General features: G+C 37.7%; 1 protein-coding gene across 1 annotated transcript in view; it reads right to left on the reverse strand.

Annotated features, from left to right (window-relative positions):
* LOC125462847 (leiomodin-1) overlaps positions 1-19,623 on the reverse strand; it is a 33,123-nt gene that overhangs the window by 4,049 nt on the left and 9,451 nt on the right. The window contains exon 2 of the mRNA XM_048553279.2: positions 1,846-3,246. Coding sequence (XP_048409236.1) covers positions 1,846-3,246 — 1,401 coding nt within the window. The remainder of the gene's footprint in view (positions 1-1,845; positions 3,247-19,623) is intronic.

The raw sequence follows: 19,623 nt of genomic DNA on the forward strand, positions 1-19,623 counted from the left end.
ATGTTATTTAAAGACAAGGGATAAATTTCAATGTGTACTCTGTTAATACTCAGCTCAATCTTTTCACCACTTCTGTCTTCAAAATTACTTTCCTCCAATTGTTACACTGTTTATCCAACATTAAATCCATACAAAAAATCACTAGTTAATCATTGGAAAAATCACAGCTATTAGTTTCAGCTCCTGTCTCAAACTCCATTCTTTATCACTGTCTTAGGTTGAACCAGATTCTTCACATTCTCAGCATTCTGTTTGAGTCTGAGATGAACTTCAGGTCCATCGCAAATTTATACCTTCATACATTGCCCTCTTTCACCTCTGCTTCTGCTTTTCTTCTGTCATAATTCTGTTCCATGTTTTCGCCAACTCAGATTTAACTAATGCAATGCTTACCTGGCTAAGCTAAATTGGCTTTATTACTCCCCAACCACCTCCCACAGTATTTTCTTTCGTCTATAATCACCGTTGGTTAACTCTGTGTTTCTCTGATTCTAGTGTCATGTGATTTCCAGACTCTTCCTTCTTATTTTTAGAGACCTTCAGCCATCTGGTCCTTAACCTCAGCAACTTTTCCGTAAATCTTTCTGTCTCCTTACTTCCCTCTGATTCTTTCACAGTGATCTTAAACAATTATTTATTCCAAGCTTTTCATCATCCCCCCTAATATCTCATTCACTGACTTCTGTTCATTGTTTTATGATTATACTTTTGTGAAATGTCCTCAGAAGACTTTCGACATTAAGGGTGCTACACAACAGGATGTTTTTATTATTTTTATGTCATAACATAATTGACAAAGCTATTATTACAAATGTTTAAAATATTCTAATGATTCTACCTTTAAACAATTGTGTTATTATTATTTGGCGTACAATCAGTTTAAATCACTTCAGAAATACACTGTTGTCATTGCTGATAGCTAATGGCAAATCTGAAGTTTTTTTTTCTTAGCTTTTTATGCCCCAAAATATCTTACCTGATATCAAAGATTGGACTATTCATATTGAATTCCATCAAAATGTCAGTTAAACTACACTGTCCTATTTTGCTCCTGTCAACAGTTCCAAGCCTCCATCCTTGATTCAATCAGCTTTACTTGTTGCCATTTCAAATTCTCATACAATGAAGAAGATTAATATCCTGCTTCATCTCAAACTCAGCTTTAAAACTCTCACCTTCCCTTACAAACCTTTTCATGGCTTTATTACAAACTGTTATGACTTACTCTGCTTTATGTCTCTGCATGAAGATTCCAATTCTGTAACTTTACTTTGCCTCATTTCCACCTGCTATACATATAATGGTTACTCAATTATCTCCTCTTTCTTCAAATATCTTTCCCTGTTTTAAAACCATCCTCCTCACTGACCTTTCTCTTTCTAATCGCCTTGGATGTTTATATACTCAGTGCCTGTGAGTCCCACATTTTGCATACTGCAGTGTTATAAAAATGCCAATGTTATTTTCTTCATAGAACCATTTATGATATAAATGTCTTGAATTAACTTTTGGAAACATTGTGGCTCCACAAAAATATGACATTACATTTGTTCTGTAGTCTTGTTCTTCAATGTGATTTACAAATACTTCACTTCTACAAAGTAACAGTTCAGATGACATTTGCTTTCAGCCACCTCTGAGAAGCTATTTTATACCATAAACATTGCATTTACCTCTTAGTTTATAAAATTTCAAATTATTGCTCTCTGATGGATGAAAGCTTGACCTTTCAGCTTCCATATTTGTATGCATTATCCAGAGAATGTATTTATCATTTTGCACTGCTTCCAAGAAATGCCAATGCCAGATCTAGCAATAGAAAATATAGAAACATTAATCATGTACCTTCTTTAAATTTTTCTTATTGCTCCTTCGAATGGCAGCCAGAAGCTGATCTCTGGAATTCTGTTCTTGAGCGGGTGGCCTGTCTTCCAACTTTCTTTCAGATACAGGTGTCAAGGAATTTCTTAACTTCTTGGTCTCTTCTTGTTCCTCTCCAGTCCTCTTGCTTTGTAATTTATGATTCTGAGCCATAAAGTTGGCTTCTTCTGGCAGGACTGGAGGAGGAGGAGGAGCAGGTGGTGGTGCAAGAGTAGCAGTCTTCTTCGGAGTTGGTTTAGGGGATGACCAAGGTGAACTTCTGGGAGAAGATTGTGGAGATGATTTAGGTGATTTTTGCATGCCAGATGTCTTTGGGACTTCAAGTGCTTGTTTTTTGTCCCCTGTTTGCCCCTGTCTTTGCTCCTGTAAACGCTTTTGCCTTTGTTTATCCATGTTCCTACTTAGTAAGTTTGTCACAGTCATACGTGGCCCTGCCAACTCAAAATGGTAGCCCAGCTTAAGAAGGGTGGTATTTTCTTTTAAAAGTTTGGCAATGTCCATCTCGACCTGCCCTCCAAGTATGTGACGCTGATTATGGAATCTGAACTCTGTCAGTACGTTATTCTGTTGCAAAGCTCTCATGATAGCAATGACACCTTTGCCAGAGATGTAGTTGGATTCCAAGTTGAGGTTTGTTATGCTTTTGTTTGTCCTTAACATACCAGCAACAGCAAAAGCAACATGGTCGTCCGCATGAGTATTAGCAAAGCTAAAGGTCTTCACAACAGCGTTTTCTTTCAATGCATCAGCAAAACATATTAAAATGCCATTGTTCATTCTCTCTGCATTATTTAAATTCACTTCAATTATTTCAGGATCATTGCCCCTTACTTTTTCTATCGTTTCATCATAAATAGTTGAAGTTGTTGTTTGTGTTTCCGAAGCTTTTGGTTGTTTTTTCTCCTCAAGGTTTTGTGCACTGACTGAATCATTACATTGTGTTGAACAGCATTTGCTAGAGTTTGTCACAGAAGGGCTGGAGCAGTTTTCATCATTCCTAACGTCTTTTGACTCACTCCTTGTCTTAGAATACTTTTCCTCTTTGACAATATCCTTTGATGCTTCTTCCTTGGGTTTAGTCAGTTTTTCTTCATTACTTTTTTCTTTTAGGTCCCTGCTCTTCTCTTTCTCCTCTTTATTTTGCCCTTTTACCTCTTCAGTCTTCAATCTTTCCTCATTTGCTTTATCCCTGATGTCTTTTATTTTTGCACTATCCTCATCTTTTTCTTTTCTTTCATGTTTTCCATTTGTTTTAGCTGCTCCCTCACTTTTTCTCATATTTTCATTGTCTATCTCTTTAATGGTTTTATTTTCAATTTCTTTAGATGTGGATTGATTACATAATTCATCTGGGGGTTGTCCATCCTAAACAAAAGGAAATGGATATGTGAAAGATTATGAAATCAATAAATGTTGCTATTAAAATTCTACTGTTTACCAAAGTTTTCTACACTTTAAAAATACAAGACCAGTAACTCATAAAATTTATATTTTAAAATTATCAAATTTATATTTATATTTTAAACTTTTTATTACAGTAATTATGATCAAGTGAAAATGGACTATGAATATTTAACTTTCATCATTTGACATTAATACCTGAAACTTTCATGGACCAGAACAACAACAACATTAATAAGGACACCATTACAAAACTATTTGACTTGCGCCTCACAACCCACTTCACCTTCAACAATGGCATATACAAACAAATCAACGGATGTCCAATGGAATCCCCAATATCAGGATTGATTGCAAAAGTAGTGATGCAAAGGTTAGAACAGACAGCGCTCCCCACTATACAACCCAAATTTTGGGTCCAATATGTAGGTGACACTTTTACAATTATCAAATGTACAAAATTAGAAGAAACCCACTGACACATAAACAACATCCTCGCCTGGATAAAATTCACAAAAGAAGAAAAGAACAACAATCGACTACTCCTCCTGGACCTAATGGTAAACCATGCAATCAACGGGGAACTTCAGGCTAGCACACATAGAAAGATCTCACACATAGACCAGATACTCAATTACACTGGCAAATACCCCAAAGCACAAAAACAAGCTGCATCAGGACATTATTTAAACATGCCACAACACATTGCAGCAACCTGGAACTACATAAAGCGAAACAGGAGCACCAATACGGAGTCTTCAAAAGAAATGGATACCCGAAAAGCACAATCTGCTGTTATCTCTGAGACAGATCACAACAGGAAAACACAACACAACCAGACTCAGTAATCACCCTACTGTACATCAAAGACATTTTAGAGATGGTCACAAGACTACATAGATCCCTAGGTATCAGAGTAGCCCACAAACCAACAAGCCCCCTACAGCAGCTACTGATGTACATAAAGGATCCCATACTCAAAATCAGCAAAACCAGTGTAAAATGCAAGATACCATGCAAAGACTGTGTGAAACACTCCATAGGCCAACCTGGAAGAAAACCGACACTACAGATACACGAATACCAACTAGCCACCAAGAGACACGACCAATTCTCACTTGTCTCACATCAAACAGACAAAGGGGGACATGAATTCGACTGGGACAACATGTCCATATTCACACAAGCCAAACAGAAACACACCAGGGAATTCCAGGAGGCCTGGTATTCCAACCGGAACTCGATCAACAAACATATTGAATTTGACCCTGTGTACAAACCACTGAAAAACAGAACTGGAAGTGGTACCAAACACCCCGACAAACTGAGGCATATAAATAACAAGCGGGACAGAACACCAATACTTCAGCAGAGGCACACTGGCCATGTTACCTAGCAGAGTGATGAAATGTTTGCAACCAAACCCACTGGTTCGGCGAGCATGTCTACAACTTCACCCATAGCCCGAGCTACAAATTTTCTCAAAAACGTTAAACGTTTCACTCAATTTGTTAGGAGTAGAGGTGGCTTCTGTTTCCTGACAGGGTCAGATCGTTGCTAAATACATTGTTCACCAAGAATGGATATTCCAAAAATTGTCAGCTCCATCTGTGCAGGACTTGGACACAGTGCAGGATGAGCTTCACTGGTTTGAATACAGCAGCAAAAGTAAGTTTTGTTCTTAAGTCTTCTGTCCGGTAAATGTATGGCAACCATCTCAATTACCATCCTTCCCAGCTTTCTCAACAGTTCTTTTACCTTCATCATCTTCACCATGAAACCCGAAGTCACACTTACATGTTCATTTTCAACTCTGTCTCATTTTTTCCTTAATCTTGTCACATATTCTAATAACACCATCAACTTCACTTAATAGTTCTTACACAATCACCAGGTTTTCTTTTAGGATTTCCTATTAGCCTTCTATTTCACAGACTTGCCTCCAATCCAATGGCTTCTCATCCTGCTTGTGTCATCTCACTCTGAGCAAATGCCCTACCAGATGAACCCCCTTGTGTATGCATTTTCCTTTCTGCAGGACAAAACAGTGCACAATAATCATTGTAGATCCAATATTAGACGTAACGTAGCTTTGTGTTTCGGATAAGGATGGTGCCTGTTAAAATCAAGTACTTTTACATAATTAAGTACTAATTTAAATATATTTATCAAGTTAAAATCAGGACTGGCCGAATGTTCTCCTATTTAGGGGCCCTGACTTTAATCAGTACTCATTCAAATGTCAGCTTGCCTCATTTGTTTGCATCTTTTCTTGAAATTTCCCAACTAAATATTTGGCCAAATGACAAGACCATATGAACGTGGGAAACATGAATGTTGAACGAGCATACTTGGCAAAGCTTTTTAACTGTGTCATGACTTTGGTACCTCAGGAAATGTCAGTAAGGGGGCATGATGGGTCTGTCAAAGGAAAGATTTCTAATTAAAGGAACTCTATCCTTGGTTGCAAGGCCTCACTTGCGTATTTCTTTGAGACTGCAGCAGCAACTGGAAGAAAGGAGAAGAGCCCCAGGAATCTACTCCATAGGTCTCTCACTTTTACCTGGAGGTACTGCAGCAGGATGTTAGGGGTTACAGTGAGGTCAGCCTTCCTGCTCCTCTGATGCTGCTTGGCCTGCTGTGTTCATCCAGCTCTACAGCTTGTTATCTCAGATTCTCCAGCATCTGCAGTTCCTACTATCTCTGAACTTGCAAACTACTTGGCATTATCACTGGGGTAAGTGCAGCCCAACTAACATTAGCTGTTTCCTCAACACCATTGTCATCATTTTTGTACATTCCTTTGGGAACAAAAAGGTGGCGTATACAGTAGTTTAATTCTTAAAAAAATTATAACTTTTTAAATGTTTGATCACTGTTGTATATTTCAAGTATATGTTTATACCTATGGTGTTTTCCATTTCATACACATTTGCTTTCGCATTCTAACATCATTCTGTAATGATGAAATTTCCAGAATCCAGAAATGACTTGAAGTATTACAGACTTGAATGCTTACACTGTATCCAATGAATCTCTCTTTCTCTTCTTCTTTTCTGTGGTCTAGCATAATGGCATAGGAGGTCATAAGGATGTGGCTAGTTTCTCATGGGGCTGGTCAGTAGTCTATAAACTAAAATTTGTATTCAAAGATGGTAGCTGAAAATGACATGGGGAGTCCATCTGATAGATGAAAAAATGAACACCTCTCTACTCTTCTCTACAATTATATGTGTGGATTTTAACCTACTTGTTGGAATGAACAATTTATGAACATTTTATTGTTTGTCATCGCACCATCAAGTAAGCCATTAGATTGCTGTTTCACAATGAGTTTCTTTTTCTGAATTATTGTGCAATTCTTCCGTTGGATTCCAGGAGTAGGCTTACCAGTGGTCTTGCCACTGCCTGATTGATTAGTCGTTCAATGTAACTTCTCTGGAAGAGACAGTGCAGATCTTCAGTGGCCAACCAGTGAGACCCCTGATACCTAGCAGCCATTGTGTTGCACTCCAATATGAACACCAGTATTATTCTCCCTTTTGGAGGCTTGGAGGAAATAGCCTCACTAATGGGGTCCCTACTTAAATTCTGAGCTGTTATACCTTGTGTAATTTAAGTAGTGTACCTCTGTATCCTAGCATTAACAAATAATCGTAGAACTAATAGTAAGCGTTGGCATTTGGCCCTTCGAGCCTGCTCCACCATTTAATATAATCATGGCTGCTTCTTTACCTTAATGTCATATTTCCACTTTCTCTCCATACCCCTTAATACATTATGTTTTGATTAATTTTTAGATATTTAATCAGTAACCTAGCCTGTGCAGCCTTCTGTGGTAGTGAATTCCACAGACTGACCACTCTCTGAGGGAAGAAATATTTTCTCACCTCAGTTCTGAATGGTGTATCTCATATACTAAGACAGTAGCCCCTTTCTCTAGACTTCCACCTGGGGAAACATACTCTAGCCCTGTTAAAAGAAATATATTAATTCCCAAATAAGATAGAAATAGAAGGACATTTAGTAATGCTTAATGCAATCAAACACAGTCAACTGGATTCTGCGAATGAGAAATCATGTTTGACAAAATTTCCAGAGCTCTTTGAGGATACGACAAACAGAGATGATGAAGATGAATCGGTATATGTAGGGCTTTTGGATTTCCAGATGGTGTAACATAAGGTGCCACATGAAAGATTACTTCATACGATAGGAGCTCAAGGCTGTGGGATGTTTCAGCCTGGATTGAGGATTAGTTTATAAACAGAAGACAGAAAGTCAGGACTCATGAATACTTTTCAGCTTGGAAAGATGTGACTAGCGGAGTGCCGTAAGGACTTATCCCACTGCCTCAATTTTTAACGATCTATAGTAATGAGTTCAAATTTTGTTCCCTCCTCATTTAAACTGGTACTTAACAAGAGTGCGATGTACCCAAATTTTATGATGATAATGAAATAGGTAGGATGGCATGTTGTGATGTAGATGTAAGGAATCTGCTTGGGGATATAAGTAAGTTGAATGATTGGGCAAAAACCTGGCAGGTAAAGTTTAATGTAGGAAAGTGTGAGGTCAGAAGAATCCAAAGGCAAACTATTGTTTAAATAGAGTCAAAATCCAAATAAGTGCAACATAAAGGAATCCGGGTGTCCTTCTTCATGAGACACAAAAAGTTAACATGAAAGTGCAGCAAGCAATTTAGAGGTAAATTGTATTTTGACCTTTTTGCTGCATTTGGAGTTTAATAGCAGAAAAGTTTTGTTATAACTGTACAGGGTGTTGGCAAAGTCCCACCTCGAGTACTGAGTACAGTTTTGATCCCTGTTTTTAAAGGATATATTGGAGATTTACTTGGCTGATTCCTGAAATGGATGAGTTGATTTGTCAAGTATGGCTAATCAGGTTAGGTCTTTATTTGTTAGCATGTAGAAGAATGAGGATGAAACATGCTTCATTTAAACATACAAGATTCAGAGGGGGTTACGACAGGTTAGATGTTAAGAAAGTATTTCCAGAAGTGGGGAAGTCTCAAATTGGGGGATATAGTTACTGAATAGGGAAGCTCTAAATTGAAACTGAAATGTGAAGGATTTTCTTCTTCCAGAGGATAGTAAGTTTTTGGAATTCTCTACCACGGAGAGTTGAGAAAGGTTGATCACTGGAAGTGTTTAAGGGGAATGTTGATGGATTTTGTAATACTGAGGAGATGAGGGCAATGAGAAGCTGGAATAAAAGAGGAGTTGAGGCTTGGGGAAGATCAGCCATAATCTTATTGAATGGCAGAGCAGGCTGGGAGAACCAAACTGCCCACTTCTGCTGTTATTAAATTAATAACCACTTTCTACCGGATGACAGAATTTTAAAATCCTTGCAATCAAGAATGTTTCTGAAAATGCTTTATGGAAGTTTAAAGAAACAATGCCAGCTAAAATTATGTTGCACATTATAATCCTTCTTTTCCTTTATTAACCGGTCAGCTACAGGTTTTGAAACATGCTCTTTCAAAGCCAGTTAGATGGATACCACAAACCAATCTACTGTGCACCATGAACCTTATCTGATAAAGAAACATGTATTCAGTCCCTTATCGTAGTAAAATATTTCCAATGTAAACACTACTGTTGTGACAAGACATTATACTGTGGATGCTGAAAAGCTGAAACAAATAGAGAATGCAAAAGAAACTTAGCAGGTCTGGCAGCATCTGAGCAGAGAGAAACAATATTTTGAGGCCAAAATCTCTTTTGGTACTGATATCTTTTTTGGGACAGTATAGAGCAAGGAAATCTTAAAGATAGAATTGAAGCAGAAAAACATTTCTTATAGTTTCTGAGAACATAGAGTGCATAGCATCAAAACACCAAAGATGCTGTTGCATTAACAGATATTTACTTGGGAAATAAAGTATTACAGAACATTGCAGCAAGAACAAGGAACTGAGACTAAAAAGATAAAAGCAGTTGTAACTTACAAGCTGATTGAACAGTTGGATGGCCACAGCTGTTTTTCATCTGACTTAACTGAGAAAGAATTCAATGTTGTAATGCAATGAGGTAGAATTGTATCCTAGATTCTTGCTGCAACCGTTTCCTGCAGGCTAGCCAATGTAAAAAGGGAGGTGGTGGGGGAGAAGGCAGGAAACTGTAGATTGTTAGCCCGACCTCAGTCATTGGTATGATTTTAGATCCATTATTAAAGATGAGGTTGTGGAGTACTGGGAAGTGCATGTTAAAATAGGGCTGAGTCAGTACAGCTTTGTCAAGGATGTTGGGGGTCATACCTGACAAATCTATTAGAATTTTTTGAGGAGGTATCAAGCAGGTTAGACAAAGGACAGCCAATGGACCTGATCTAATTGGAATTTCCAGAAGGCCTTTGACAAAGGAAGCTGCTAAATAAGATGAGGGCCCATGGTACTAGGAGCAAGGTAGTGGATTAGCTGACTGGCAGAATGCAGAGAGTAGGACAAAGGCTCTTTTTTAGGATGACAGCTGGTGACTAGAGAAGTTCCGGAGGGGCCCACCCATGTTTTGACAGCAACTACTCACATGTTATACATTAACAATCTAGACAAAGGAACTGAGGGCATTGTTGATGAAGGGTCTAGGCACAAAACATCAGCTTTTGTGCTCCTGAGATGCTGCTTGGCCTGCTGTGTTCATCCAGCTTCACATTTGGTTATCTGAGGGCATTGTTGTTAAGTTTGCAGATGAAACAAAGATCGGTGGAGGGGCAGGGTAAGTATGGAGGAAAAAGAGGTTGCAGAAGAACATGGACAGTCTAGAAGAGTGGGCAAAGAACTGGTAGACAGAATATAATGTGGGACAATGTGTCGTCATGCACTTTGGTAGGAAGAAAAAAGGCCTAGATCATTTTCTAAATGGGAAAGGTTTCAGAAATCTGGAGCACAAAGGGACATAGGAGTCCCGCTTCATCTCATCAAGAACTCAGATGATGAGGAATTTCTTCAGCCAGAGGGTGGTTAATCTGTAGAACTCATTGCTGCAGAGGCCTAGTCATCGAGTGTGTTTAAGACACTTGTGTTTACTTGGTAAGGGGATCAAGGGTTATGGAGAGAAGGCAGGACTATAGGTTTGAGAAATATATCAGGCACAATCAAATAGCAAGGCAGACGTTATGGGCTGAATGGCCAAATTAAGCTCCTGTATTTATGGTCTAGACTGATTGCATTAAGAAAAGCAGAGACCTTTTCAGCCAAACATTTAGAATATCAGTATGGTATAATTTCTAGCCTTTCTTAGTTACATTTAAACGCATCTTAGATGACAAAACTTGCCCTAGTATTAAGTGAATGCAAACAACCAAGACTTGGCAAAATCCATATCTATGATTGAAAGTTTGTTAATGATACAATGCAATATCAAATTAGCGTCAACCATGGGACATGAGAAGGAACTTCTCATACCTTCAAATTTACAAACAACAAAAAAATCTAAGGCAGTCATTCAAGACATATGTCACTGGATTTGAAATAGTGTAGTTGTAACAATGAGAGAAAGGTAAAGTCATATTTTTTTAAAAGTCTTTTAGTCTATTACAGACATTGTTACTGTTCTCTGACGCTCCGTCCTATTGTATCAGGAGCAAACTGAAATTTACCAAAAAGCAGCCAAGTTTCAATTTTGTGGGGCTTCACAAAAGGTTTGTCTTCCTAAGTTCTAGCAAGGTAACTCTCACAGTTCTCCACTGCACACCTCATTAAATATGCACCACCTCTCTGTGACTCTCTCATTACCTTGCAGGCACCAATGGCAGCAGTATTCAACACTGCCACCACTTCTGCTGCTGGCACCATTATTAAAGCCCCCACTTTGCACCAAGTCAATTGCTGCCAGCCATGAATGGCCCTTCACAGTATATGTAAAGGGAGGGAAATGAGAAACAGCGTCTGAGAGCATAGAGGTGACACTAGCCATGTTTCATTAGAAATCGAAGCTCACAATCATAAATGCTTTTCCACTTTAAATCATCACTTGTCATAGAAAATGCAGCCACAAGAATCAAGATACATAGTCTTCTTATCTTTTGCACTATCACATGTTAGAACCTATTTAACAGAGTTCTACTCTTTCCTACCACTCAGAATTGCATCTCATCATTGTTCACCTCTAACTTGGCCCAGCATCTGCCTGACTTGGAAGGTCTGCACAAATGGATGATTCCGCGAGAGAAACTTGTTAAAGAAAACAGTAATGCTTGGACACGGGTATGCAGGAAGTCCATTTTGAAATTTAGATGTCAAGTCAGACTCTTAAGAGAATGGCCATGGAACATACTTAGATGTTGGGGATGACTGGACAAGATAAAGACCACAGGTACAAGCAGCAAGCTGGAATTGCTAGATACCCACCCTAACTATGACATTGGGATTTGCTCCATCCAGTCTCTCTCTTCTGGAAGAGAGAATAGGAAGTTGCATATAAATATGATAAGACTAGATGCTAATGAAATACAAATGCATTCAAATAGGATGCTCTCTGTTTACGAGCAAGATCTTATCTCACTACACAAACATCAGGTGAAAAATTGGACTTGTTTGATATCAAGAATCCCACTTTTCTGATCTTGCCAAATATTCCCAATCAATTTGCTATTGGCCACATCATTCATGTAATGGGAAAACTCAAATGAAAATTCGTTGGCTTCTCAGTCTTCAAGACAATCATAACTATTTATCACTCTAAGGGTAAATAAATTCTTGATGATGCACATTTTAAATTTATGTTTAGCTCACTTCTGTTTATTTTCGCTTAGCGTCAACTTTCATGGCTTGTGTTGCCTTTATCTTCTTTATCTTCTCTGTAAATCTAAATATTTATAAATGTTGATTAATTTTCTCTAAACACTTTTTCTGTCCATGCTCTAAAGCTAAAACTTCAGTAAATTTACCATGCAGTTTGTCCCCTTTTTATTTTATTCTTACTCCTATCATTGTACCTTTTCCAATACATGTATATCTTTCAAATCTCAATATAAAATATGACTACCTTTTGATAAATAGATTGCCAATATTTAATGTTGAAAAATAAGTAAGATGATGATGTAAGTAACACTCAAAAACAATTAAATATTTGTGAGTAATACTAAAACAAAAAGCAAATTGTCTATTCAGACTTTTCTTCCTTCCTACCCAATTAAAAGTTTCCTAAATAGCATTATATGTATGTTGGTCCTCACTAAATGATGCTTATCAATAATAATGTGAGCAATCAATAAAGTAACATATACAAAATACAATTAAATATAATAGTTATGTTGATATTTATAGCTATATATATTTAATATTCAACTTGATTTTGCACCATTCTCACTGATCATTTTATGAAAGGCTCTATAAAATCCCCTCTGTTTTAGATGCACTAAAGTACACACAAGAGTGATTACAGTCAAGAATAGGACTGACATAAAAATAGATCATTGACATCTGGGAAGTAGTTTCTTCAAACCTAAACATAGATTGGCAATCATCCATGAAGTAAGTGACTGTCAATAGCCAGCTGCTCATCAACAACAACCTTTGCTTCAAATCCACCATTGCATATTTTGCACTGACAAGCTAGCTCACATCCATTTTAAGGGTGATGGAGACAACAAGTTGCAGAGATTGAAAAATATTGCGCAATTTTATTTCTGATTTCACCTCCTGATTACCCAGAAGTCTTCTATGTTGAGCAGCCCAAAATCAGGATGGTCTAGCCAGCCAACAAACCATCTGATAAAGAGACAAGTTAAAGTTTTACATCCCTGATTCCAGATATTTAACTGAAACAGAAATGAAAATCATACAGAAACTTAACTGAGGATGTTCAACATTATAATGTTGATATGTGGTTAATCTACCATCAGTTACTAGTCTAAGCATTAACGGCTAGATCTGAAAGAACCAAAACAATTAACTGTATTTAAGAATCTTAAGATGAAAGAGAGCAATGCACATAAAGTCACAAGATCACTTTTAAAAATAAAGCCAACGTATATTGGAATGCTATATGTGAAATAAGTAGAGGGCTGGAAACATAAGGGACATGTAATTCCCATCTTTCCCTGAATTTTATTTGGTATTTGCAGCCCAGCTCTAAACAATCATTAACTCTGCATAGTGATTGATCCGGGATGGTTTGGGAGTGGGGGGAGGGGGAGGATGCAGTGGTTGGTAAGTAACAATTTGGATTGAATCATTAATGTGAAAACAGTTAATATTTTCTTTCTGTTCTGACAGCCAATTTCTATAACTCATTTTAAGGAGATGTAACAAACATATTTTACAAATGTTCCAGTAAACAAGTAATCCAAGCCCTTCTATCTCCAAGGTCTACTTAAATGGATTGGCATTGGTTACCGCAAAAGACCACTTGCAGTATAAATACTCTTATGCATTACTGCTAATGTTAGAACTGTCAATATCTGATAGGCCAATATGTACAATCTCTCCAATATAATTCAGTAACACTGACCACAGAGGTTCAGTTACTGGAATAAAAAGAAGTGAGTAAAATTATTTAGGAATGATTAATTAGGGAGTTAAAAGACCAAAGATATGTAAAGCCAAAATCTGCTCAACCAGATACTGGTGAGCTTTTGCGTTTGTTCCTAATGTGCCTCCTGCGTTCTGGCAATTTCTATCAAGAAATTTTCGGTAACACAATGCAAAGCAACCATTTTGACAAATTGGAATCATACGTCCTTTATCGACATTAGCTGAAAACTTCAGTATCAGTATAAATACTAATAAATTGGCTCTGCAACTATAAGATAGCTATCTCGAAGAGTAATGTCTCTTAATTGCTGAGCTAGGACTATAATGAAACTGCTGGCTGCACCTTTCTATGACAGAACCAATGGAATGGCAAATCTTCAATTGTCTTGCAGAAATCGCAGTGATAGAGTGAAATTAATAATATGTTTTACACATTAGTAGTAATTGAATTTTGTTTCTATAATTAAATCCTTCAGGCTGTGCCCATTTTGTACTGTTAATACAAGCGTTCTGCGAACTAGGGAACTAAGTCTTCCAAAATGCATTAGTTGCATTCAATTCTGTTTTAAAAACTTAAATGGGGCTTGTTGCAATGACTTCAATAGATCACTCAAAACAGTTCAGGAGCCAATGAAGAGGAGTTCAAGGATCACACTTACTTTCTGTGAGAAGACACAAAATGACAGAAGAAGACATAATGCAGAAACAACCAGTTTCACTGGATGCCAAGAAGAGTATTGAACTACAGTGGTTCCTTGTAATTGGGGCTTAGTTAGAATTCAAGAGCAGTTGGATAACATCATGCAATCAAACTTCAGGATATGTTGTAGAAGTCAATAGACAGCAAAGTGTCACAGTTAAGGCTCAGAATGAGCTGAGTACCACTAATAGTTCAATGCAGCAGGTGTTGACATCCCAAAAACAATGAATGCTTGATGCAGATGAGCAAGTTTACAATTCAGGAATAAATCCAGGGGCAGTACTAGCTTTGCGAAGATCTGCAAAAAGTTAGAGTTGTAACTGAGTGTAGCTGCTGAAATGTATTTTCAAGAATCCAGGGGCATATAGTCCCAGGAAAGGAGGGTGAAGTACCAGAATAGGAGCAATTTTTGAGACAGACACGATGAATGGCTTTTGAGAGAAATTCAAAGAGACTTTGAATTCGAAAGAGACAAAAGAGTCCTTGAAAGAGAAGAAATTAGAATCCCTTGATGAGTTTTAATGAGATTCCCTAACTCATGTTGTTACTGATGACTAGACTCTGTCTTCACTGTTTGTGTTACTTGATGTGCTTTCTGTGATTTTGGCCACAGTTTGCCTCTTAGGTTCATTCCTCAGGTTCATTCTGGATGTTACAATATAAGGTGTATATATGTATGGCTTGCATAGTAAGGCCTATTGTTTGTCAAAACTGTGGAATTTTGTGGCTCTGTTCTTTCAATAACTACCTGGGCCTCACACTTTCCCTATTTTAAATATAAAAGTTACCAGTTCCAAGCCAGGTTATAACATAAATTTGGTGATCAATTCTGGGGTCATAGCTCTTTCAGATGTTGTTTGTTAGATATCCTGTGTTTTCATTGTGGTAAATATGGAGATGTACATTTCTATGTCATGTGTATGATTACATTATTTTTCTCTTTTTAAAATTTTCACTAACACTAAGATACTTTATCTTAGATATTGTCTTTCTCATCATGGAATTTATTATTAACAGTGGAACTAGTCATCAAATCCTTAGCAGTTCCTGATGACAGGAGAATAAAGTAACATGCCAGTGGCAGTTTGTAAGTTGAATGTGTGCCATAATGCTGATATGACAATGATAGATTGCGCTATGCTATTCTTTGATGCTTTAAATTGATGCTTTTCCTTAAATGAACCAATATCATTGAAAAGGCCATGCAGACTTGCATCGGTCATTGACAAACAAAGAACAAAGAACAAAGAAACCTACAGCACAGGAACAGGTCCTTCGGCCCTCCAAGCCCGCGCCGATCAAGATCCTCTGTTTAACCTGTCATCTATTTTCCAACGGTCTGTGTCCATTTGCTCCCTGTCCATCTATGTACCTGTCCAAATATATCTGAAAAGACACTAGCTAACGTGTCTGCGTCTACCACCTCTGCTGGCAACGTGTTCCAGGCACCCACCACCCTCTGTGTAAAGAACTTTCCACGCATATCTCCCTTAAACTTTCCTCCTCTCACTTTGAACTCATACCTCTAGTAATTGAGTCCCCCACTCTCTGGGAAAAATCGAAAGGTTTAGTTCAGCTGTTGTACAGGATTTTCCAGATGTTGTTCTTGATCAGAAACCTTCTCAATGCACACGACTGATATTTTAGACTTCTCATTTGCAATCAACATGGGGAGCTTTTCTAAATGTATGGAACTAAACATTATTGTTATTTACTGTAGTGAGCATAAAATAATTCTTCAGCATCTCTACTCCAGTCTATGCTCAGTTTGATTTTCTTGCCTTTTGTGATTCAGATTGAAGTAATAATGCATGTTTGATTTTCAATAAACTTGGAATTTGACCACAAATTCCCTCAACTTCCTGCAATGATTTTTATTCCCCTTTGCATCTCCAGGGCTATACCTTACTTAAAAATTACCATAACTAAATCCTCCAAGTGATTTAGGTGGGAAGCTTGTGAGTTCAATTTAGTGTCTGTATTGGCTCCATTAGGGGTCCTACAAGTGGATTCAATGCTTTGGGTGAGAAAGGAGAGAATTGACCAACTTCCTGATGGCCATCAGGTGGGAATAGAACTATTCTCAATAATACACTGAAACATCCTGCATTTGGGTAGCCAATGCCTAACTGAGCAAAGTTGCCAGAGTTTCTCCATCATTTAATAAATCCATAGCTAAAAGTCAACGTTTTAAAGAGAGATAGGGAAAATCACTCAGATAAGTTCCTGTGACCCGTAGCATAGAACATAGAACTGTACAGCACAGGACAGGCCCTTTGGCCCACAATTTTGTGCCGAACTTTTACCCTAAACTTAAGGTCTATTTATTCTCCACCGCTACCTTATACTATCAACCAAATGCCTATCTAATAGCCACTTAAATGCTCCTAATGAGGCCTACTTCACTACCGTCTCTAGTAATGCATTCCACGTACCTACCACTCTCTGAGTAAAGAACCTACCACTGACATCTCCCCTATATCTACCTCCACTCACTTTAAAACTATGCCCCCTCATAATAGCTACCTCCACCCTAGGATAAAGTCTCTGGCTGTCCACTCTATCTATACTTCTGATCATTTTGTACACCTCTATCAAGTCACCTCTCATCCTTCGTCATTCTAAAGAGTAAAGCCCTAGGTCTCTCAACCTTTCCTCATAAGACCTTCTTTCCATTTCAGGCAACATTCTGGTAAATCTCCTCTGCACCTTTTCCAACTCTTCCACATCTTTCCTGTAATGAGGCACCCAGAACTGGACACAATATTCCAGATGTGGCTGAACCAGGCTTTTGTATAGCTGGAGCATAACTTCACGGCTCTTGAACTCAATCCCTCTATTAATGAAAGCCATCGCACCATACGCCTTCTTAACAACTCTATCCACCTGGATGGCAGCTTTCAGGGAACTTTGGACATGAACACCATGATCCCTCTGCTCCTTCACACTGCCAAGAATCTTTCCATTAACCCTGTATTCTGCTTTCAAGTTTGTCCTTCCAAAATGAATGTCCTCACACTTTTCAGGGTTTAACTCCATCTGCCACTTCTCAGCCCAGCTCTGCAATTACAATACGACAATATAATAAGGAACAATATCATTGCATAAATGTCATGGAATTGAACTTTCCTCAAAAAACTAAACATTTAATTTATCATAAGATTAACCACCTATATTAGTGCAATGTATATTCTTGCGGATAATTTTATCTGAACTGTTTCCATGGTTTCAGTGTGACTCTTAAGCTCTGTGCCTTCCTTCCTCAAAAGTGGGAAGCATATAATTTGGTATGTATATTCTTCTCCTTTTAATTGAAATTCTTCTGATACACTATGACTAAAGAAATCCAAGTCTAGCCCTTATCTGCTCTCATTCAACTTCTACAAACTATAATCCTATCCATACCCTGAATCACCAAAGATCGTTGTCTCAGAAAACTTACTATCTAACTGTTGAAGCCACTTTTGTCCTCAACTTTACCATCCAAAGTCGAGTCTTGTTTATTTGGGATTTATTTTTTTATTTAGACCCCTTTGTCCTGAATCTACAACCAGTTAATTGATGATATCAGGCTGAACTAATACAACTGAAGACTCCAATGGCAATATGCCCTGGCAGAATTTACAATCTGCATTTTTAGCCACACAGCAATTTCACATGAATGATTGTCTTTAACATATATGGCAATATAACATTTTATAATTCACCTCGATTGCTGACAATCATCGGAATGATGGAACGAGTGGGCAGAGTATGAAAATAGAACTGATATTTGTTTGAGAATTGGAGTGAGAGTGGAGTACAAATGGAAATAATTTTCTTTATGAAATCTTCAGTTAAAAGTATGATCATAGTTGTTTGGAGTACAAGCAGTCAAATTGTAAACAGCACATTGTAACAAACAATGATTGAAAGAATAGTCAGAAGATCTGATGTTGATTGAACTAACCATTTTACAGAACAACTCTCTTTGCTCAATAGTGCCATGGGATCTTTGTGTGCTTGAGCTGAAAAAAACAATTTTATTCAACATTTCATTCAAAAGACAGCGTTTTCGCCAACACATCACATCCTCAGTGCTGCTCTGAAATATAGCCTGAATTATGTGCTTTCAGCGGATTTACTGTTGTTTTTATACTCACTAACATCCAATGTAGATTTTTGAAACGTGGTAAGTCTCAGGCTATTTGACTGACTTTAGAAGGATTTTGGTTTGCAGCTGAGGCATCTACACTAGCTATTATAAACAATATCCTATCCAACAAAATTTGGCTGCATTCCATCAGAGGATTTGTTTAAATCAGTGGCCTGAATCTTTTCCTAATTAGGATGGCGGGTCCATGACTGAGTGAGTTTCATTAAGTCTACAATATACCTCATCCAGCTGCACTTCAGATTGAGACTTTCAAACTCTATGGAGTATGTAAACTCCAAACTGTTTTATTTGGATGGATCTTGGATTGTAGAGATTACTTATGTAAAACATAATTTATGATCCCAAAAGCAAGTGCTTTCCTCACAATAAGTTTATTTTTGATCATCATTACAGAGAGTTAACTCTTCTAGCTGTAACCAATGAATATGTTTTCCCAAGAGTTCACAAGAAGTTCTGCAATAACCCAACTACATACATAACTTTGAGAAAAATAGTATAACAATTCTAGCTCAAACCCAGTTATCTCCTAGCATTTTGAGTTGAAATTAGTTGCCATAATGTTTTGACTCACACCACCCTGCAAGCAATGAGGAATAAATGTTTCAGAAAAACAGCTGGATCATCAGCCTAATGGCAACTATTATTGGATTGCTATTCCTAAGTTTCTGAATCACAACTGAATCCCAGATTGTTAGCATGGTCTTCTGTTCCCAGGTTTTTCATAAATATGGAGCATACCGTCAAAAGAATTGATTTCTTGCAGTGCTGGATTATTTGGAGGAAAGCTGGGTGTGGAAAATATGCCGTACAAAGGTCTATGGTTCCAGCTCCTGTATTCTGGTAAAGTCGTAGAGATATACGGCACGGAAGCAGACCCATTGGTCAACCTCGTCCATGCCAACCAGATGTTTTAAACTGATCTAGCCCCATTTGCCAACATTTGACCCATGTCCTGTTAGACTCTTTCTATTCATGTATCCACTC

The sequence above is a fragment of the Stegostoma tigrinum genome, chromosome 21, assembly GCF_030684315.1.
Source record: "Stegostoma tigrinum isolate sSteTig4 chromosome 21, sSteTig4.hap1, whole genome shotgun sequence".
Taxonomy (NCBI): domain Eukaryota; kingdom Metazoa; phylum Chordata; class Chondrichthyes; order Orectolobiformes; family Stegostomatidae; genus Stegostoma; species Stegostoma tigrinum.